General features: G+C 48.9%; 1 protein-coding gene across 1 annotated transcript in view; it reads left to right on the top strand.

Annotated features, from left to right (window-relative positions):
- The window catches only part of DAGLA (diacylglycerol lipase alpha), a 39,622-nt gene extending 17,302 nt beyond the window's left edge, over window positions 1-22,320 (top strand). Inside the window, exons 8-19 of the mRNA XM_074149210.1 lie at window positions 630-754; window positions 1,916-2,072; window positions 2,397-2,480; window positions 2,627-2,704; window positions 8,015-8,095; window positions 10,100-10,242; window positions 11,865-11,933; window positions 13,742-13,814; window positions 15,513-15,709; window positions 16,510-16,639; window positions 17,883-18,064; window positions 21,393-22,320. Of these exons, the coding sequence (XP_074005311.1) occupies window positions 630-754; window positions 1,916-2,072; window positions 2,397-2,480; window positions 2,627-2,704; window positions 8,015-8,095; window positions 10,100-10,242; window positions 11,865-11,933; window positions 13,742-13,814; window positions 15,513-15,709; window positions 16,510-16,639; window positions 17,883-18,064; window positions 21,393-22,320 (2,247 nt within the window). The remainder of the gene's footprint in view (window positions 1-629; window positions 755-1,915; window positions 2,073-2,396; window positions 2,481-2,626; window positions 2,705-8,014; window positions 8,096-10,099; window positions 10,243-11,864; window positions 11,934-13,741; window positions 13,815-15,512; window positions 15,710-16,509; window positions 16,640-17,882; window positions 18,065-21,392) is intronic.
- The last annotated feature ends 455 nt before the right edge of the window (window positions 22,321-22,775 follow it).

Here is a 22,775-nt window from a genome sequence, read left to right as displayed (position 1 = left end):
AGGGTAGTATGGGGAAAAAACCCTGCTTTCTTTGCAGCAGGGTGTTTGATACACAGAGAAGTTCCTACCAGTCCCTCAAGGGGCTCCAGGAAAGCTGGTGGGGACTCTGGATGAGGGAGGGGAGCCACAGGAGGAGGGGGAAGGGTTTGACACTGAAAGAGGGGAGATGGAGATGAGATGTGGGGAAGAACTTCTTTGCTGTGAGGGTGGTGAGAGCCTGGCCCAGGTTGCCCCGAGAAGCTGTGGCTGCCCCATCCCTGGAGGGGTTCAAGGCCAGGTTGGAGGGGGCTTGGAGCAACCTGGTGTGGTGGGAGGTGTCCCCCCATCATGGAATTGGATGGTCTTTAAGGTCCCTTCCAACCCCTTTAATGAGTGGGGTCCCTCCACTCATTAAAATAGGCAGCACTTGTTTGGGGAGGGGGAGGATTTTGCCCAGCATAACCAGTTTGCTCTCCTGCAGCCACCTGGAAACGCTGACAGTGCTGTTCTGGTGGTGCTGAGAGAAGGCTGACGCTCAGAAGAAAGGGTGCACGTTTCTAACTCTGACGGAAAAAGGGAAACGGTAGAAAAAAAACCCTTCAGTATCTAAAAGAGAATAAGGTGTTCAGTGAGTCTCCTGTCTCTTTCAGCAAGAGATGCAGCGGTACAAAGAGGTGTGTTACTACATGCTGTTTGCCCTGGCTGCCTATGGCTGGCCCATTTACCTGATGAGGAAGCCCACATGTGGACTCTGTCGCCTGGCCAGATCCTGCTCGTGAGTGGCCACCCTGTCTCTCACTCTCCCTTCTCTTCCCTTTTCCCTTCTGTTTCTCCCAAACTTAGAATATTCCTTTTTTTCATCAATTTGCTCTCATCATCACCCCCTTATTAGTTCTTCCTCCTTTTTTCTGCTGCTTTTTTCCTCTTCTCTCTTCTCATGCTTTTTCTTTCCATCAGTAACTCTCTGCCTTCCTACTCCAACATCTTCCTCCTCGATCTCTTCCTCACGGTTGCTTGTTTTGTTAAATAAACCAGACTGTCCTATGCTCTGTCCTCTCCGGCGTGCCAAGGATCACGCCAGCCCTGTGCAGTTCCAGCAGAAAGACCTCAGCTGGCACAAAGCCGCTTTCAAACTGAGTCAAAATAGCTGTCGTGGAGCTCAGAAATCAGATTTATCAGCAAGCCCAGATACTCAGGGAGCTGACGTTTGGGTCTTTATTAAAGCATTAGCAAGATTTGGCTGGAGTTTGTGCTGCTTTCTCTCTTGACTAATAGTTTTTCTGCCGTGCTGTGGAGCGCTCGCCTCACGGTAGCGATGTTTTAGTTCAGGATGGCGATGTTTTAAATGTTTGCTTTCAGCTGCTGTGATTCCGTCATAAAATTCTCTCTGGGCTCGAGCTTTTTGCACTTACGCGGGCAATTTCTGTGCTGAACTTATTAGGAGGAATGTACTTTTTGAGTACTTTTGTTTTTGAAGGGTCTCGTAAGGGAAACAAGGAAGAAAAACCTGCTGGTTTTGTTCTGGAATGATTCTAGACCTGTTTTCTTTTCTTTTTTTTTTTTTTTTTTTTTAATAAATAAATCTAGCTCTCAGTAAACACACTTTGTGTGTTGGAGCAAGGTAGGACTGTGCTATGAAGCGTAGCATCCCTTGAGGAGAGATCCCAGCCCCACCAAGCATCGGTTCTTCGGGGACTGGTTGCACTGTAGCTCTCTCTGGTGCTCAGAAGGAAAACTGCAGCTGGTCCCAGTGCCCTTTTTTTGATGCTGATACATAAATTTTGCATTGTTTTGTCCAAGAACTCCTGCAAGGGAAGGAAATCACTCCTGGTGTGACGTGCGGGGTCTGTTTTTCCCTTATCTCCAGACGTTTGCCTCTAAAACCAGTCTCTTCCTCCTTCCTCTTTGCCTCAAAACTAATTTTTTCCTTCCGCAGATGTTGCTGTCTCTGTCCTTCCCGTCCCCGCTATGCCCCGAGCGTCACCATCGAAGAGGACAATTGCTGTGGCTGCAATGCCATCGCCATCCGGCGCCACTTCTTGGATGAGAATATGACCTCAGTGGACATTGTTTACACCTCTTGTCACGACGCAGTAAGGAGAACCTGCCACCCCCTTCATATTCGGGCCCTTCCTAATGGGATTTACCTGCTTCCAAGTGTAGTGGGACAAAGAAGGAAACTTAAGCCTTTTTTTTTTTTTTTCCTGACCCTAGAGCTTCCCATCCTATTTCTCCATCAAGAAATTCTGCCACTTGGACAGAAATATTTGCTCCTGCCAAAAATCAGATCATTCAGAGGAGTTTTTACCCATAAGGCATAACCTGTCGCGCTGCTCCGCTTCCTTTTCCCTGAACAGGGAGAAAAAAATTAATCAGGAATGTCCTGCCTGATTGTTACAGCAGTGGATCTTTTCCAGGTCTATGAAACGCCTTTCTATGTGGCTGTGGACCATGATAAGAAGAAGGTGGTCATTAGTATCCGAGGAACTCTCTCTCCAAAAGTAAGTGCCCCCTGCAGTGGCCACGCACACCTTTCCAGTGGCCTCACGTGCCCTTGGCCACCCCGGCAAACTTTCAGGTGGGTCTGAGACCGTCCTGACTCACGCTTTTTGACTTACCCAAAACGTGGTGATTTCGCCTCTTCCAGGATGCCCTGACTGACCTCACTGGGGATGCGGAACGCCTTCCGGTTGAGGGTCACCACGGAACGTGGCTGGGACACAAGGTGTGTAAAAAAAATAAAAAGAATAGAAACCAAACCCAAAACCAGAAAACCACCCGCTTCTTTTTCTAATGTTTTGGCTTTTTAATTATAGGCCAAAAAAAGCGGTCTTAATCACTTGAGGTGTTTTTAAGAAGGGTGTTACATACTTGAGGTGAAATGGATTTGAGATGTTAAAATAAAAGCCTTAGTTGTACCAGTTAAAATCGCTACGTCTGTAATTAAAAAACCCATCCAATTAGCAAAAACGAAACCGTAGGGGGCATCTGCGGAGACCTACAATGAAACTATTGGAGTCCTTCCAATTACTTTTTTTATTTCTTTCTTCCAATGACCTTTTCAGAATTTGCCATCAAACCCTGAGAACTCGTTTAAAATTCTGTTTACAACAGGGACGGGCCCTTGAACCTCGGAAGAGGCTCCTGGCAGGACTTGGGTCTGTGTAATGAGGCTGATGCCGTGCGTCTGCGTTAACGATCTCACTAAATTCGATTTACTCTAGAGCTGACCTTTGCCCCGGTTCAGCAAATAACGACCCACACCCTGAGTTTTAAGATTATTTTTGAAAACGATATTGTCTACCTGCTCTTTGGATAATGGGTATTTCTTTCGTTTCCCTCCATATAAGAAAATTAACCCAGGAATTGCATAGGACAAGTTGCCAAAAACATAGATAAATGAGGGAGTATTTTGTCAAATAACTGATATTCAGCTCTGTGAATACTTACTATTTGTTTAACGCTCCTGAAGCATTATTTCTGCTGTTCTTCTGGTTTTGTACTAATTCATTAAGCTCAAAATTACTTTGCCCAATCAATGTGATCAACAGATTGCACCAAGAACAGGAGGTAAAAGGAAACCAAAGGGAATTTGTTAGTCATAGAATCAGAGAATCACAGAAGGGTTTGGGTTGGAAGGGACCTTAAAGATCATCCAATTCCATGATGGAGGGACACCTCCCACCAGAGCAGGTTGCCCCAAGCCCCCTCCAACCTGGCCTTGAACCCCTCCAGGGATGGGGCAGCCACAGCTTCTCTGGGCAACCTGGGCCAGGCTCTCACCACCCTCACAGCAAAGAAGTTCTTCCCCACATCTCATCTCCATCTCCCCTCTTTCAGTGTCAAACCCTTCCCCCTCCTCCTAGGGCTCCCCTCCCTCATCAAGAGTCCCTCCCCAGCTTTCCTGGAGCCCCTTGAGGGACTGGAAGGGGCTCGAAGGTCTCCCCGGAGCCTTCTCTTCTCCAGGGTGTTCTATTTTTAATGCGCAGAAAAGCTAGTCCGTGCAGAAGTTGCCTTTTTCTTTTGATCTTTATGTGAAAATATTCATATGCCAGCGATTTATATGAAATATTATCAAATCATTCCCTTTGTCCTATATTGAGGTTTTATTTGGCCTTTGTGTTATTTCTTTGTGTATTGCTACTAGTGCAGAAATACAGCTTTATCTTAAATTATTATCGATATTAATCTTCAGACAATAATATACTGTTGATTCCCGAGGGAAACTAGTGAAAATAATAGAATTTAAAGATGTCTGTCTTAATGCATTTTTAATGTCCAGAAATCAACTTTAATACAAAAAAATAAATGAAGTATCTTGCTAAGGCTTAACATTTAATTTGGAGAAAACTATTTGGCTGTTCAGGAGCTTCCAGGAAGTTTGTTTGATTTGTTGTTTTTCGTGCCGATTCCATCCCGTGTGTGTTGGTGTGGCCTCTTCTCTCCACCAGGACCTCAGGCCGCGTCCATCAAACATCCTACAAATTCAAACTCTTGATGTTTAGGTGAGCCTTTCTTATCGCTCCCCCCGCCCCGTTCCCCAGCTGAAAGCCTTTGATTGCTCAGGCTGCTGCAAATGCCACAGTTCAAAAGTATATATTAGGTTTCTGAGCTATTTTGGATCAAAAAAACATGGCTGTAACTAAGGTTTATGGGTTAGCATGCCAAAAAAAGCAAAAAAAGGGATTTTGACAATCCCTAGGGGAAATTAACTGCAAAAACAATCTGGCTTCGCTGTTTTTGAAATAAAATCCACACAAAGTTAATTTAAAAATCACAGAATCCAAGAATGCTATGGGGTTGGAAGGGACCTCTGGAGATCATCTCCTCCAACCCCCTGCCAGAGCAGGTCCACCCAGAGCAGGTCCCACAGGAACGTGTCCAGGTGGGTTTGAATGTCTCCAGAGAAGGAGACTCCACCACTTCTCCGGGCAGCCTCTTCCAGGGCTCTGCCACAATCACAGGAAAGAAGTTCCTCCTCATGTTGAGCTGGAACTTCTTATGGTCAAGTTTGTGCCCGTTCCCTCTTGTCCTGTCCCTGGGCACCACTGGAAAAAGACTGGCCCCATCCTCCTGACACCCACCCTTGAAGTATTTAGAGGCGTTGATCAGATTCCCCCTCGATCTGGTCTTCTCCAGACTAAAAAGACCCAAGTCCCTCAGCCTTTCCTCATCAGAGAGATGCTTCAAGCCTCTAATCATCTTTGTAGCCTTCTACTGTACCCTCTTCAGCAGTTCCCTGTCCTTCTGGAACTGGGGAGCCCAGAACTGGTCCCAGTGCTCCAGATGGGGCCTCCCCAGGGCAGAGCAGAGGGGGAGGATGACCTCCCTCCACCTGCTAATAATCATAAGTCAAGGGCATGAATCCATACTTAATTCTGGTGAGCCTGTATAGAACAAAACTACTAAAATAATAATGTTATGGAGGTTTGTTTCGAGGTGTTGAGCCAGCTGGGATGAGAAGAATTATGTGTTAGAAGGAAGCCCAGAAACCTCAGCCGTGATACCACCTCTCACCAGTTTGATAGAACCCTCCGTAAGAACTTTCTAGCCCTTTTCTCTACCTAATAGACCCCCCCCGCTCGGTTTTTACACACCCAGTTCAGTCATGACAGAGCAGTTTTATGCCTTCAAACTGCAAACAATACAGAATATTTCCGTTTTACTTTTTCCTGGGTCTCCAGCCTGTTTGGTTATTTGCCTGTGAGGTTGGAAAATTAAGCCCAGATAGTTTCATTCATTTGAAACTTCTGAAACAGCGTCCGCTTTAAGGGAAAGTAACTCTGCAGTGATAAAAATCTCCTTCCATAATATTAAAATCACTGTCTGTATTAGAATATACTGCAATTATCAAAAATATAGCTATGAGGCTGACTAACAGCCCATTAGTAATATCACCATGGATTTAGGTCAGGCTTTTTAAAAATAGAAGCCCAAATTCACGTTGGAAATTTAAAGAAGTCGTCTGCCGTTCGCTTCTCATTAGAGTTGGAAATGGAGACTCTTTGGGATGCAGCAGAGAGATCTGAACGCAGGCACCAAATAACCCCGGCAGCTGCTTTTTGATAACGACGCCGGCGTTACAGATGCCCCATTTCCAGGCTCAGCAGAGTCACCCGTGTCCTGCTCCTTCTCTTCAGTCCTCATGTGGGGTTTGATGGTGCGTTTGATATCGAGGACTTTGAAAAATTCCGCGTTTCTTTGCTTTTTTGCGAGGGCCGTGAATTCTTTTACGTCTCCGCGATTAAACGGTGCTCAATAATGTTTGCTTTGTACTTAAAACTCTTTTCAGGTAGGGTTGGAATGGAAAATAGCGGAGGAGATGAGCTTCCCTGTTTTTTTTTGGCCAAGCCAATGTGAATTATTTGAGGTCTGTAATTATAAAATAGAAGTAGGTGATTCCTGTTTACCGACATTCATCCTGGACCACATCATCCTGGACCATATCACTGGTTTTCAGCCTTGGTAGCTCTTACACCGAGGGAGAAATGCTCTTTGGATGCAGCCCTCATAGAATCATAGAATTGTCCAGGTTGGAAGGGACCTTTAAGATCATCTAGTCCAACCATCAACATAACCCTGATAAAAACCGTCACTGAACCATGTCGCTAAGCACTATGTCAACCCGTCTATGTCAACACCTCCAGGGATGGTGCCTCAACCACTTCCCTGGGCAGCCCATTCCAAGGCTTCATAACCCTTTCAGTGTAAACGTTTTTCCCAATATCCATCCTAAACCTCCCCTGGTGCAACTTGAGGCCATTTCCTCTTGTCCCATCACCTGTTCCTTGGGAGAAGAGACCGACCCCCCCTGGCTACACTCTCCTTTCAGGGAGCTGGAGAGAGCGAGAAGGTCTCCCCTCAGCCTCCTTTTCTCCAGGCTGAACACCCCCAGCTCCCTCAGCCTCTCCTCATAAGACTTTTTCTCCAGACCCCTCACCAGCTCCGTTGCCCTTCTCTGGACCCGCTCCAGCACCCCAGTGTCTTTTTTTTGTGGTGAGGGGCCCAAAACTGGACGCAGCCCTCGAGGTGGGGCCTCACCAGTGCCCAGTACAGGGAGACCATCACCTCCCGAGTCCTACTCCCCACGCTGTTCCTGACACAGGCCAGGATGCTGTTGGCCTTCTTGGCCACCTGGGCACACTGCTGGCTCATGTTCAGCCCACAGTCCACCAACACCCCCAGGTCCTTTTCTGCCAGGCAGCTCCAGCCACTCTGCCCCAAGCCTGGAGCGCTGCCTGGGGTTGGTGTGACCCAAGGGCAGGACCCGGCACTTGCCCTTGTTGAACCTCATCCCATTGGCCATCAGCAGAGGGGAAATGTTTAGAACCCAGACTCTCAGCTTATTTCCCATCTTCCAGCAGTTCTTAACTTCTAGTGAATAAAAACTGTTCATAATTTGGGATTAATGTCCTTTGACAGCTGAATCCCCTTCGTAGTTGCCGCCTTCTCCAGTCCTCGATAACTCTGCTGCCGCTTTTTTCTCCCTCCAGTAGTGTCTTGGGGTTTGTAGTATTTTCCCTGCGAACTTGTTAGGCTTTTTCATGCTTTTATTCACATATTTATATTATTTCACAGAGTGTGATTTTGCAGTTAAGGCACTGACATGTAGAAAATCAAAGTTTGTTTCTCCATTCTACTGCCGGTCCCAGGATCTGCTCAACTACCAGATGCACAACCTTAGGTTTAAGAAGTGGGTTGTTTTGTGGTTTTTTTGGGTTTTTTTCCCCTCTAGATTTTACGCCGTGAGCCCAGGAATAGGTCCTTTGAGCATTATCTTCATTTAAGAACTGTCATTACTTCTAAACCAGTTTGGGGCTCTGGTAATCAGTGAGCCGAGACATCTGCCTAATGAAGTCTGGTCCTTAATGTGGAGCGGAGTCAGTGGGTTTTTTTTTCTCCAGCCTGGCCCGTGCTGTGTGTCGCTCCAGAGCTTATACAACGTTCAGGGCACTATAGTGTCTGCTGAATATTTAGATCTGAGCTGATCCGCAGCCGTTTTACATCCCGTTTCCTGTCTTCGTGTTTCCCTCAGGGAATGGTGCTATCTGCTGAGTACATCAAGAAGAAATTGGAGCAAGAAATGGTGCTTTCTCAAGCTTTTGGACGAGATTTAGTGAGTATTAGTTTTCCTCTAGCCTTGCAGGCTGTACGGAAGACGAGATTTTCCTAAAACACTGAATCTGTTGTACTAATTGCTCAAATCTTCCTTCGATTCCTATCCCTCTGGATTGCCAATCAGGCAACGAGTTACTCATTCCCCTAAGGCTTTTTTATTTTGAAACCACTGATTCCTGATTCCTTTCTTTTTTTTTTTTTTTAACTTTGGCAGAGCTGAGGCAGGAAGTCCCATTTGGTGGCACATGCAGGACAGGGAACATTAAAAACAAATCAACAGGAACTAAAATCCCATCTCTATGGAGATTCTCTTTGGAGATGACGATGGGATGCTGTGCTGACTGTCTGCCTGTGTGCGTTTCTCGTGACAGGGAGCTATCGGAGAGCCCGAGAGAGACGTTAGGAAGCAGCTTACCTTGGTTTATGTGTCGGTTAATAGCTCGGTTTATGTCCCTGTTGGAGAGGGAACTTCTGAACCGCCTGATCCCCTGCTTGGAAGACAGTTGTGCTTTTCCCACGCCCGAAAAGAGCCTTGGCCTGAGCGGTGCCCACAGGGAAATTAGAAATAGCTCAAGGGAGAAGGAAAAAAGGGATAAAATCCTCAGTGATTCCCTGAAACTCGAGTGTGAGACCACTCAACGCTAAACCCTTGTGACGTTTGGTAGATACAGGGAGCTCTACGTAGGCATCTGATTTCTTTATACGGTATTTTATTCCTCACTGCCCAGAAAGTGCAAATTTCTCTCGTTAAGTGAGCTGTTACCCGTGAGGAGTTTTTCCTGATGTCCTGTAGAGCTCAGTCGCTGCCTGACTGGTAAGGATACGGTGACGTTGGGAGCTCTAAGCTTTGGTTGTCTTCACGTGGGACAATAAGTATGATATTCTGTTTGAAGGTGGCTTTATGTACGGTGGCTCCACCTTCTAATTAATGAAAAATAGCGTAACTGGCTGGTCCTGACCCGCAGGGATGGAGAGAGAGCTTGATTAATAGGAGATGGCTTGTGTATAGAAAATTAAGTACTGCCTGAAGCTGAACTTTGAGGAATATCTGAAAATATGATATAGCCAGAACGTAAATGTCCCACCAAAGGTTCATCTAGTCCAGTACCTCGTCTCTGACAGTTGCCAGCAGCAGATGTTGAGGGAAAAACTCTAAAAAGTGAGGAGTATAAAGTCTTAATTCTCCCCTGGCATTCACCTCACTGATGGAACAGGCACGATGGTGGCTTAGGGGTGGTCTTGAGAAGGAAAAAGACACAAAGATAGATCTTAAATTCTTGTGGCCTGGTTTTATCTTCTCTGTGTTCTCTCATCTTAGGTAGAAGCCCAGCTTTAGCCACTGCTGTGGTGACCTGGAGCCGTGGAGAGTCGGATGCTGGATTCTCTCTCCCCATGTAAAGCCTGGCAGAGCTCTAGAAAAAGAAAACAGAAACTTTTAAAACGTTGTTGTAGTAAATTTGTAGGTTCTGAGCCGTGCCTGGCCCTCTGGGAATACCTTAGGGAATAGCTTTGTTTCTGAATCGGTTGAGCAGTTGTTGAGAGCATCTAGACTTAGAGGACTAGTGTTCAAAGCGCTGGTTAGGATTTGGGTTTTTCAGCCTGCACGAGTGGTGGAATTAATGAAAGCAAAGCATTTCTAGAACCGAGGTGACCTCAGATGGGTAAGCCTGGACTCAGATGTTATCAGAAGGCTGTGTCAGATTTGAGGAGGAGCAAAAGGCTTATCTCAAATCCTAAATAACTTCCAACAGCTTGTGTAAATCTCCTTTTTCTTTCTTTTTTTTTTTTTTTCCTTCTCTGCTTCCATTTCAAAATCTAACATACCCTCACTGGTTCCCACTGGCGGAGGAGCTGGTTAGCTGGAATCTGGAGTGCTCCTGTATAGGACAGACAACGGGGAAAAGGGACAGATTTTGGGGCTTGTGGACTTTCCTTTCAGTCTGACCTCAATTTCTTGGCGTGGTGTTTTTTTTTTTTTTTTTTTTTATTTTTCCCTTTTCAGGGGAGAGGAACGAAACACTACGGCCTGATCGTGGTTGGTCATTCCCTGGGTGCTGGCACGGCTGCCATCCTGTCCTTCCTCCTGCGCCCCCAGTACCCATCGCTGAAGTGCTTTGCCTATTCCCCTCCAGGTGGGCTGCTGAGGTAGGTACTGGGGCAAGAGGACCAGAGAGGGTGGATGTAGTTGTAGCTGGAGCAAATCCTGGTTGAGATGCTCTGAGAAACAGTAAAAGACAAATCTCTGCCCTGAGAAGGGTGTAGAAAAATGGAGAGGCAGCCCATGGGAGCTGGGGGTTGGTGGCAGCCTTTGCTCTGTGTTATAGCTCGGTATAAAGGTGGCCACTATCCCAAAGATTCTAGTTTATGACTTAGTTGTCGGTGGCCATAGCTCTGATTTCACCCTGACTAGTGGAAAATGCAAGTTGAGTGGAAGAGGGTGCAGTTTCCTTCTCCTCTGCGCAGTGCCAGGGTGTCCTCTCCCCATCTGCTTGTGAGTAGAGGTACAATAAGGGAGATATTTGACCAAATGTAGGTGTTTGCAGCAGTTGATCTCATCGTCTGGGCTCCTGACAAAGCAGCCGGCACTTCTGGGGTGTGATTTCTGGCGTTCTAAAGTGGGTGCCTAAAATAGGTCAGAGGGATCGTGCTTCTTGGGTGCCCGTTTCTTGTCCCTTGGCTGTAGGGGGGAATCTGAGGAATTCGGATGTCTGAAGAGAAGGTATAATGAATTCCTCCCACTGTAAATCGAAACAGACCTGCTGGCCGTGTTATTTACCTGGTAGCCAAACAAACCCATCACGCTCGATTGCTGTGAAGTGAGATAAGGTCTTTCTAGTCATGGCGGGTGCCGTGGGGACATGTGAAAGCAGCTATGGACCATCAGAAACTTCTAGTGATGGTCGCTGCATCACGTTCCAGGAACAGCCGAGGGTTTTAAACCATCCTGCTAATGAATCTGGACATTAGCCTGCCTTGTTATGATAATAATCCCTCCTCTTCTGCAGCTGTAGATTAATTGCTCTGCAGAACATTTCATGAGGGTTTTATAGCTTTCTGCTCAGAGCTTCCACTCCTGAGATCCCTTGGTAGCTTGGGCCATGCTGTGTCACCTCAACTGTCTCAGTTCAAGGAGGTGCCTCTGCCACACTTTAATTGCACTATATTTTTTGCCCAGGGTCATTTCTAGATCAGCAATGTGACATCTGTCTGGGGTGACTGATTCAGAAGATGATTTCTAGGAAGGTAACTGATTGCAGAACCAGCTCGGAGAGTGGAAGCCTCTCGGTTCCCTCTTGTCTTGGTGCTCAGGTTGCTGCAGAAAGTGGCCCTCTTGGTTCTATGCTGTCTTTTTAGAGTAGGCTCAGGAGCATGGAATATCTTCTCCTTCCTTTCTGCTGTCCTGGCCATTTCCAAACTATAGGAAAACAGTTTTGAGGCTGTTTTAGAGTTAGAGAACTCTAAAAAGTTGTTAAAAGTTAAAGAACTTCCTTTTCCAAGTATATTCAGAGCTGCGTGCAGGTAAGGATGAAGGAGCTGCTCTGTATGAGCTCTATCATAACAGAATAACATAACTTGGGGCATGGGATGTGAATATCAGGCTTTTCTTCAGCAGGTTGTGAGTCCCAAAACCCAAAGGTTGTGGGTTTTATGACCCTGGTTCACTCTTTGGTAACCTCGCTGACATTAGTCGACAAAGTGGGAATGAAGTGCAGTTTGCTGCCAGTGAAAACACTGTTTGCTTCTGCTTGGTCCTGTTTCTCTTCCAGTGAGGATGCCATGGAGTATTCAAAAGAGTTTGTGACTGCAGTCGTGCTTGGCAAAGATCTAGTGCCCAGGCAAGTTGAGAAGTGTTGCAATTTCTTGATGAGTATCTGCTGTTCTCTCCCAAAGCCACCTGTTTCCTGTCAGAAACACCTAAATAATCTCTGTTTCCAGTTTCCTCGCTTGCCTGTCCTTGTATCCTTCTTATTCATCCTCCTACTTCCCTGTGTCTTTTACCTGGACACCTATAGTGATGTTTCACACAGCTTTTTATAGGGATATCCCCTCCTCCCCCGACCCCGTCTCTGAGCTGCCTGTATGAAAGAAAAGGGTGAAAATCCTGTCTCTCTAATTATATTTATTGTGGTGTCCGACACGTGTCGATGGCGTCTTCCTGGTGGTTCCTGTTATCTCACATCTCTTTACGCTCTGCCCTGAACTAGATGTTCTGTCATCTCGTTTTTGTACCGTTTGTCCCTGAATTACCTCTTCCATATCATCTCCCATCTCTGAACCAGCTCCCTCATTTCTTCTGTCTTGGCATTTCTCACCTCTCATCATCTCCTGGGGGCCGCGTCCAATGCCCTGTTCAGCAGAACCAGGAGCCGGACCACCTGGGTTTTACTACTTCTGCCCTGTTGTGTGACCTCAGATAAATAGTGACATTTCTGCCTCCGACATAAGGGAGGGAGGGAAAGCACGAAACGGTGGGGAGGAATATCTAACCCCCTGTACCAGGACAGGTTGGGGCTGACCTGCTGGAGAGCAGCTCTGAGGAGAAAGACCTGGGAGTCCTGGTGGACAACAGGATGCCCATGAGCCAGCAATGTGCCCTTGTGGCCAAGAAGGCCAATGGCATCCTGGGGGAGCATCAAGAAGAGCGTGACCAGCAGGTGGAGGGAGGTCATCCCCCCCCTCTGCTCTGCCCTGGGGAGGCCCCATCTGGAGCACTGGGACCAGTTCTGGGCTCCCCAGTTCCAGAAGGACAGGGAACTGCTGGAGAGGGTCCAGCAAAGGGCTACAAAGATGATGAGGGGCTTGGAACATCTCTCTGATGAGGAAAGGCTGAGGGACTTGGGTCTTTTTAGTCTGGAGAAGAGAAGACTGAGGGGGGATCTGATCAACACCTATAAATATTTAAAGGGTGGGTGTCAGGAGGATGGGGCCAGTCTTTTTCCAGTGGTGCCCAGTGACAGGACAAGAGGTAACAGGCACAAACTTGACCATAAGAAGTTCCATCTCAACATGAGGAGGAACTTCTTCACATTGAGGGTGGCAGAGCCCTGGAAGAGGCTGCCCAGAGAGGTGGTAGAACCTCTGCCTCAGGAGACATTCAAACAACACCTGGACGCGTTCCTGTGGGACCTGCTCCGGGTGTCTCTGCTCTGGCAGGGGGTTGGAGGAGATAATCTCCAGAGGTCCCTTCCAACCCCGTATCATTCTGTGATACGGTATTGAATGTGGTTTTTGGTGACCTGTCTGACAATCTTGTCCATCCTGTCATCTGTTCAGTGGTGTCATATAGCTTTCTGCCACCTTTCTACTTTATCTGTGCCATCCTATTCTTGTTTCTTGCTCACTTCTTTCTGTGATTGCATCGTCTCCCTCCTCCTCTGTTCATTGACCTCTTCCATATCCGTGTCCGCTGAGCTGATTCTGCTTCTACACTTCATCCCTGTTTATGGTCATGATGGTTTCCTGTGGCCTCTGAACCCCAGTTACTGGTCCGGGGTGATGCCACGACCCCCCTCTGAAATGATTTGCAGTTGTTGCATTTCTTGCAGTATCTTTTTTGGCGTAATTTCTTGTTTTCCTGCGCTGTGTGTCCCTGATGTCCTGTTCCCTCCCCAGCTCCTGTAAACGCATCTTCCTCTTTTCCCAGAATCGGTCTCTCTCAGCTGGAGGGATTTCGCCGGCAGCTCCTGGATGTTCTTCAAAGAAGTAACAAACCAAAGGTAAGAGGAAAGATTAACAGACACCTGAAGGTGAGTCTCTGAGCAGCGCTGGTAAGCTCTTAGTCTCACACAGCAACACTGCAGGCTTCTCCTGCCCTTCAGGGCCACTGTGACTACTGTTTAGGTAGCCAGAGGAGTGATGGCAAGAGCCGGAGGGCAGCCGGAGAGGTCAGGGCAAAGGGCTGTGCTCTGTTTGCAGCCTGTGTGATGATTCTGGCTCAGGGGCTGTAGTTCACCATCACAGGTCTAAAATAACTGAGCAGGAAATCTCATCTGAGCCTGGTTTGAAGTCTGTGTTCCGGCTGTAGCTTTTCTTGGCCAGTAACAACTGGTAACGGGCTAGCAAGTACCACACTTGTCTGCTTATAGACGCTGCTGGGTGGTGCTATTCGAGGCCAAGTGCTCTGTTCATGGTTTGGAGATAGGAAATGTGGAAGGTTGTTCCTCCACAGGCTTCTTCACCATTATGCTAAGATGAAAAACCGTAAGACGTTAAGATTTTTAGGGGGAAAATAGTATAGAAATGACCTGTAGAGGGAGAAAACTGAGCTTACATTTACTTTTCTTATTGGCATTTTATGGTTTTTGTGTTGCTTATGGGGTTTTGGGTGAACTTCTGGGGTTTTAGGACTTCTTTTAGTGCATAAAGAAAGGCTAAACCGAAATTTCTGTCTGTTGTATAGTCTTTTGCTTATTTTTGTACGTTAAAAATTCAGTTTCCATCTACCTTGTTTATCCTGGAAGACATTAAGTTACAAGTTGGTACTTGCTCCCTATCCCTAGAATCATAGAATGGCTAGAGTTGGAAAGGACCTTAAAGATCATCTAGTTCCAACCCCCCTGCCATGGGCAGGGACACCTCTCACTAGAGCAGGTTGCTTAAAGCCCCATCCAGCCTGGCCTTGAACACTTCCAGGGATGGGGCATCCACAACTTCCCTGGGCAACCTGTTCCAGTGCCTCACCACCCTCATTGTAAAGAATTTCTTCCTTATATCTAATCTAAATCTCTTCTCTTCCAATTTAAAACCATTGCCCCTTGTCCTGTCACCACTCTTCCTGACAAAGAGTCCCTCTTCAGCTCTTCTGTAGGCTCCCTTCAGGTATTGATAGGCTGTTATAAGGTCTCCCTGGAGCCTTCTCTTCTCCAGGCTGAACAACCCCAGCTCTCTGTCTGTCTTCATAGGGGAGGTGCTCCATCCCTCTGATCATCCTCGTGGCCCTCCGCTGGACCCGTTCCAACAGGTCCATGTCCTTTCTGTGTTGAGGACTCCAAAGCTGGACACAGTACTCCAGGAGGGGTCTCACGAGCGCAGAGTAGAGGGGCAGAATCACCTCGCGAGACCTGCTGGCCACACTTCTCCTGATGCAGCCCAGGACACGGTTGGCTCCCTAATTCTACAGAAATCCCTAATTCTACAGAAGCCTCTAGTGAAAAAAAAGGAAGGATGAGATGTTGCCACTTCAAAGGTTAAAACAGGGAAAGGAAGAAACAGCTTTTCTGGGCAGGGTTATCTCTCTCTCTCTCTAGGTCTGTTATTTAAGCAATTGAGGCAAAAAAAAACTGTTGTTTTTTTTTTCCTTTTCTGATATTAGGTATTGAGTTTAAACCTACCAATAACGTTTGGGAGATGACTCTGCTTTTCACTGATGTTTTTCTCTTCTCAATATTCTCCCTCCTCTTCCTCGTGTCGAGCAGTGGCGAATCATTGTGGGTGCTACGAAGTGCATACCCAAATCCGAGCTCCCTGAAGAGACGGAAGAAAACTCCGTAACGAGTAATCGCCTCTGGACCCATCCCAGCGACCTGACCATTGCCCTCTCTGCCAGCACCCCCCTCTACCCCCCCGGCCGCATCATCCACGTGGTGCACAACCATCCTGCTGAGCAGTGCTGGTGAGTGCACCCAGAGCCGCCGAGGCATAGAATCAAGGAATGGTTTGGGTTGGAAGGGACCTTAAAGATCACCCAGTCCCACCCCCTGCCCTGGGCAGGGACACCTCCCACCAGACCAGGTTGCTCCAAGCCCCCTCCAACCTGGCCTTGAACCCCTCCAGGGATGGGGCAGCCACAGCTTCTCTGGGCAACCTGGGCCAGGCTCTCACCACCCCCACAGCAAAGAAGTTCTTCCCCACATCTCATCTCAACCTCCCCTCTTTCAGTGTCAAACCCTTCCCCCTCCTCCTAGGGCTCCCCTCCCTCATCCAGAGTCCCTCCCCAGCTTTCCTGGAGCCCCTTGAGGGACTGGAAGGGGCTCGAAGGTCTCCCCGGAGCCTTCTCTTCTCCAGGCTGAACCCCCCCAACTCTCTCAGCCTGTCCTCCCAGCAGAGGGGCTCCAGCCCTCCCAGCATCTCCGTGATCCTGAGTCAATAGGTGTGGGGGGGAAATTTCTTTTTGGAAAAGACTCTCCAGGGCAGGAACCCATCCATGAAGGAGGTGATCATCTTTTTTTGCTGTCTTAGTGACAGTGACTGTGGTGTCAGAATAGAGAAATAGTCGTGTCACTGTTGGCTGGCGCAGAGTTGTGGAGCAACGGCAGTAACGTGTACTTCAATATCTTCTCCCTCTGTTTTTCCTCATGTTGCTGCTTCTGTCTCTGCAACCTGCTGTTTCTTTTGCACGCCAAAATATTGGCCTGCTCTTTCATCTCCTGCTCCCTCTTTTCCCTTCTGTTTGCACCCTGCCTCCTTTCCCAGTTGCTGCGAGCAAGAAGATCCCACGTACTTTGCTATCTGGGGGGACAACAAGGCGTTTAACGAAGTGATCATCTCGCCCGCGATGCTGCACGAACACCTCCCGTACGTGGTCATGGAAGGGCTCAACAAGGTAAGGCAGAGAATTAGGATCCAAAGGGCAATTAGTGCCCTAATTAAATGAGTGCCTTGTCATGGGCCTTTATGTACACGGGACAAATAGACCTTGCCCAGGAGAGCTGGTTGTTCAAATACACAAGAGCGTTTATTTTGGAGGGGAGGAAGGAAGAAGTTGTGCTCGGGGCCAGTCACGCCCAGGCGTGAGTTGAATGTAACGAGGTCTGGAAAAGGAATGTAAATCTCCGTCCCAATTCCCAGAGTCCCAAACTCAGGCCCTCTTCCCAAATTTAACGTCATAATAACATGAGGTTGGGTGGTGTTTTGTTCCTTCTCTCAGCAGCTGCCCATTACAGACCGCAGTTCAGGTGAAACCCAAGCTGCTCTGTTAGTTTGAAGGGTGACTGAGCTTGTGTGTAATGGTTTTACACTGGTTCTCTGCCACTAAGCTCCAGTTCCCAGCTACGCAGCTCCACCGTGAATCACAGAATCACGGAATGGTTTGGGTTGGAAGAGAATTTAAAGATCATCTAGTTCCATCCCCCTGCCCTGGGCAGGGACACCTCCCACCAGAGCAGGTTGCTCCAAGCCCCCTCCAACCTGGCCCCTCCAGGGATGGGGCAGCCACAGCTTCTCCGGGCAACCTGGGCCAGGCTCTCACCACCCCCACAGCAAAGAACTTCTTCCCCGCATCTCATCTCAATCTCCCCTCTGTCAGTGTCAAACCCTTCCCCCTCCTCCTAGGGCTCCCCTCCCTCATCCAGAGTCCCTCCCCAGCTTTCCTGGAGCCCCTTGAGGGACTGGAAGGGGCTTGAAGGTCTCCCCGGAGCCTTCTCTTCTCCAGGCTGAACCCCCCCAACTCTCTCAGCCTGTCCTCCCAGCAGAGGGGCTCCAGCCCTCCCAGCATCTACGTGGCCTCCTCAGGCTCTGCTCTAACAGGTCCATGTCCTTCTTGTGCTGAGGACAGAGCTGGACACAGTATTCCAGGTGGCGTCTCACCATGGAGGTTTAGCCACGTCTCTGCTGCTCCTGCAGCTTTCTACCAGTCACCTCCTCACTGGGTTTCCAGTAGGGCATTCTGACAGCATAGAGTATGTCAAAATGTATTGATACAATCCTTGTATCTCAAGACTTTGCCTTTGCAGAAGGGATTGGTAAAAAACAGAGGCAAATCCAGCTGTGGGAAAGCCCTGAGCTGAGAAGAGCAAAGCTTCTCTCTCCAGTAAAATGCTCCTGTTCCTCTGCTTGTCTTAAAACAGGTCTTGGAGAACTACAACAAGGGGAAAACAGCTTTGCTTTCTGCAGCCAAAGTGATGGTGAGTCCTACAGAGGTGGATCTCACCCCGGAGTTGATCTTCCAGAGTCAGCCCTTACCCAGCGAACCCTCGGTGCAGATCGGAACCGGAGCCCTAACGGTGGACAGAAGGAACAGCAGTACCAAGTAAAAATATACCTTTGATTTCTTTGAAGGATTTGTTGGTTTTATGTGTCCTTTTTCTCTTGGGACATTGCAATCGATGTTTGTGGAAAGGATAGACCCAAGGGCTGCCTTTTTGGGGGGCTTTTCAGTATGTTTTGTGTCATTTTGGGGGGAAAATATCCTTTGTATTGCTCAAGAATCTGCGAGTGCAGCAGGGTCGGGAGAACCTAGAAGTTGAAGATTTAGAAGAAAAAACTCCCTTTTCTCCTTATCCAGGCAAATGGGGGTTTCCCTGAAACAGTAAAGGCCAAGTTTGCCGTTTTGCAGCCAAATTTCTGTTTTCTTTTATGATTTATGTGCCCAAAGATAACCTGTACGGTGATGCTGAAAAGCTGGGAAGCATTGAAAGCCATAAGCTTTCAAAAATACCTGTGTTAAAGCTACTTTATGGTGTAATATTATAAGTGGGACAATGTGGGTACAGGGGAGGGTAGAGCAATTGGTGGCCTCATTCTGAAGACTAGAGCTCAGTCCAGGGGAAAAGCATGTGTTCTGGGTGCTGAAGAGGTGGTTTTCTGAAAGCTGGACCACCACCGAGCACTGTCATAAGTTTGGCAAAGGCCAAAAGGTGGAGGAACATCGAGAAGGTTCACAAAGTGGTTTGGAGAAGAGCTCATTCTTTGTGGGGTACGTAAAGAGCTTTCATCCAGGAGCTGATGGCGGAAAGACTCCTTGCAGACCTTCAGGTAACATTTGAGGCATCGCAGAACCACAGAGTTTCTAGAAGCAAAGAAAATAAATGTAAAAATGTGGGCAAAGACTCATTTCAAAGCTAAGACACGTGACTTGCATCGCAGAATTGCATTTTATAGGGCAAATTTGCAGCCAAAACAAGGAAAATGGGAGAAAGAATCACAGAATCCCAGAATGCTATGGGGTTGGAAGGGACCTCTGGAGATCATCTCCTCCAACCCCCTGCCAGAGCAGGGACACCCGGAGCAGGTCCCACAGGAACGTGTCCAGGTGGAGTTTGAATGTCTCCAGAGACGGAGACTCCACCACCTCTCTGGGCAGCCTCTTCCAGGGCTCTGCCACCCACAAAGTAAAGAAGTTCCTCCTCATGTTGAGATGGAACTTCTTATGTTCCAGTTTGTGCCTGTTCCCTCTTGTCCTGTCCCTGGGCACCACTGAAAAAAGACTGGCCCCATCCTCCTGACACCCACCCTTGAAGTATTTATAGGCGTTGATCAGATTCCCCCTCAGTCTTCTCTTCTCCAGACTGAGAAGATCCACGTCCCTCAGCCTTTCATCATCAGAGAGATGTTCTTGTCCACTCATCATCCTTGTAGCCCTCTGCTGTACCCTCTCCAGCAGTTCCCTGTCCTTCTGGAACTGGGGAGCCCAGAACTGGTCCCAGTGCTCCAGATGGGGCCTCCCCAGGGCAGAGCAGAGGGGGAGGATGACCTCCCTCCACCTGCTGGTCACGCTCTTCCTGATGCACCCCAGGATGCCATTGGCCTTCTGGGCCACAAGGGCCCATTGCTGGCTCATGGGTATCCTGTTGTCCACCAGGACTCCCAGGTCTTTCTCCTCAGAGCTGCTCTCCAGCAGGTCAGCCTCAACCTGTACTGGTGCAGGGGGTCATTCCTTCCCAGGTGCAGCACCCTACACTGGCCCTTGTTGAATTTCATCGGGTTCTTCTCTGCCCAACTCTCCAGCCTGTCCAGGTCTCACTGTGTGGCGGCTCAGCCTTCTGGGGTGACAGCCACCCCTCCCAGTTTTGTGTCACCAGCAAAGAAGATGGTTTGAAGTCAGAGGTAGCAAATGGGGGTTGTGAATGGAAACAGAAGGCAGAATTGGGGGTGGGAGAGGATTATTTCTTTGCAAGGGAAGCACTTCCGTGGAGATTTCGGGCAGAGAGACCCAAGAAGCAGCTCAGTGTGTGTGTGGGAAGAGGCAGTGTGAGATGGGCTGTGCTGAGCGATGGATGGCTGAGTTATCCTTGAGAGATAACACGAGCGAGATTCGAATTCAGAGGAAAGATAAGCTGCCAAATAAGATGAAAAAGGTAAAGTTTTTGTCACAGAGAAAGCCAACGCTTAGAGACAGTGAAGGAGAGCTTAGAGACAGCCCTGCAGCTGGGATGAAACAGCAGGAACAGGGATCGGCCCACGTTTGTGAAAGCCCGAGAAGATGAACTAGGTCGAGCAGCAGGGAGAGGAAGGAGCCGTGGTTTCTGTGCCATGGCCAGAGCAGATCCAAGGAGCCGTTTCCCTTTGAGGTGAGTGAAAGCAGAGGGGAAATTCCGAGATATGAAAGGGAAGGGAAGGGGGGAGAGGGCAGAGAGGCTTAAGGGAGGTGCTAGAGGGGAAACAGTTGTAGGTTGGTTGTGTTTAATTCGAGGTTAGAGACAGTTCACTGGGTCAAACTCCTTCTTTTGGGGTCACTGCTACTCTACTGAAGTCCCAAAGGGATCAAATATTGGCCTAATCATAACCCTTTCCCTATCCATCATGTCCTTTCGGCAGGTGGAACAGTCCTCTGCCAAGCTCGGGCTCTTTTCCCAGACATTTCCTTAAATTCTTGTCTTTAGGGCTGTTGCTTTGGCTGCAGCTGATCCCAGGCTCTGTGTGTGCCTGGTGTGGGGACCTCCTTCCCCGTGTCCTCGTCATGGTATCTCTCTGGAGGAGCCTGCCCCATCCTTTAAAGTCTTAGTGTGGAGCCTTTCTAAAGATCTTTACTCGTCTTTAAGCTGAGTAAATTGCTTTTTAACGTATTTTAAAGTCTGCTACCTGAGGTGGGGGCTGAATTGGTCATGGTCAACGCTCCGAGAGCCTCCTGTGTTAGTAAAATAGGGATTGTCAGCGTGGAGAAGGAGGGGGAGGCAGGAGATCGGAGTAGTTCCAACGCGTGAGAAGGAAGAGAAAGCGGTAGGTGAACTGTAGGCAAGTCCTTCGACCTTTCTCGCCTCCATCCAGAAGTGTTGGGTGGGTTTTTCTGCCTGTGTGGAGGCTTCCACCCTGGGTTTGGGCGCTTTCAGTTAGAAGTGCTGCAAGTTTCACCGTGGTCCTAAGTGAAAATGGGGCTGAAGAGGGAAGACGTTGAGCCAGGAGAAAAGGGAGAAGGGTAAGAACCTGAGTTTGCAGAGGGAAGAAACTGTGCTGAATATTTTCAGCTGGGAGGAGGGAGAGATAAGAGGTTTCTTGCCGTTGTGGATGGCTCTGGTTAGAGCAAAGACGTGCCCTCGGTGTGTGTGAGGAGCTCTGAGGCCAAGACTGGGTTCCTCTGACAGCCTGAGGTTCTGTGGAGTGATGCAGCCTCACCTTGTTTATTTTATTTCTTATTGCAGGAGCAAGTCCCATTCGGAAATCAGCTTGGAGGGGTTTTACGAGACCAAGCCCCTTTCTCCTGTGCAGAAAGACCCCGTGGAGCTGCTGCTCCTGGATACAAAGGAACGTCTGTCTGTGGAGCTGCAGGACCGTCGCGCCCCTCTGGCGACCATGGAGAGCCTCTCGGACAACGAATCCATCTACAGCTTCGATTCAAGGCGTTCCTCTGGTTTTCGGAGCATCCGGGGCTCCCCCAGCCTCCATGCTGTCATGGAGAAGGACGAGACGCACTGCTTTTACATAGACCCCGTTATCCCTGAGGAGAACCCTTCCCTCAGCTCGCGGACAGAGCTGTTGGCTGCCGATAGCCTCTCCAAGCACTCCCAGGAGACCCAGGCCCCTGACAACGTGCTCAACAGCGGTGGCACCACCCCTCAGCGCCGCTGTAGCGAGGAAGGGGCCAGCAGCGAAGGGGACCGCGTTTCCTTAGCCCCTCGGGAGGAATTATCCCTCCAGAACGGCCGCCTGGCTGACGTTCCCAGTCCCCAAGTGTTGGAATTTGCTGAATTCATAGACAGCCTCTTTAATTTGGATAGCAAAAGCAGCTCCTTCCAGGACATCTATTGCATGATGGTGTCAGACAGCTCCAGTGACTTTGCGGAGATGCCCAAGTCCGTCAGCGATCAGGAGATCCTCTTGAGGGCACAATATGAACCCAACTTAGTCCCAAAGCCCCCCAGGTTGTTTGCAGGCTCAACAGATCCTTCGTCGGGCATCTCGGTCTCACCCTCTTTCCCCCTTAGTTCATCTGGAGAACTCATGGACATCACTCCCACGGGCGTGAGCAGCCAGGAGTGTTTGGCTACTGATAAAATCCGGACTTCCACCCCCTCCGGCCACGTAACCAGCCCTGCCAAGCAGGACGACCTCATGATTTCAGCCCTCTAGTTGTAGGAATTAAAGGGATGCGGCTCTGCGAGCTGATCCCCTAGGCTTGAATGCTGGGATAATACGTGGAGGAGGTGGTCAACGGGGCAGTTTGGGTCGGAGGAGACGGCTGGAAATGGTCCTTCTGGGGTGACACGGTGGTGGATTGTGCTGGAGAAGAAGCGTTGCCTCCCGAGGGCTGCTACGCTAAGCGGGGTCTGAGTCGCTCAAGGTAGATGGCAATTCCCTACCTCAGCCTGTCTCGTTTGGTTTCGGAGGCAGATTCCTCGCCCCCAGGGCACCTGCTGAGTTTTGGGAGTGAGATCCCTCCCCGCCTCAGGGAATCCTCTGGAGTGAAGGATTCTCTGAAGCTCGAGGATTGGATAGAGAGAGGGGGGCCAGGCCACATCATCTCCCCCCTCCTCGGTACCATCTCGGTGGTTTTGGAAATGAGCGGATTGAGGCTTTGGGCCCTA

This window comes from Numenius arquata, chromosome 6 (assembly GCF_964106895.1).
Source record: "Numenius arquata chromosome 6, bNumArq3.hap1.1, whole genome shotgun sequence".
Lineage (NCBI taxonomy): Eukaryota > Metazoa > Chordata > Aves > Charadriiformes > Scolopacidae > Numenius > Numenius arquata.
This window is presented reverse-complemented; position numbering and strand designations above follow the sequence as displayed.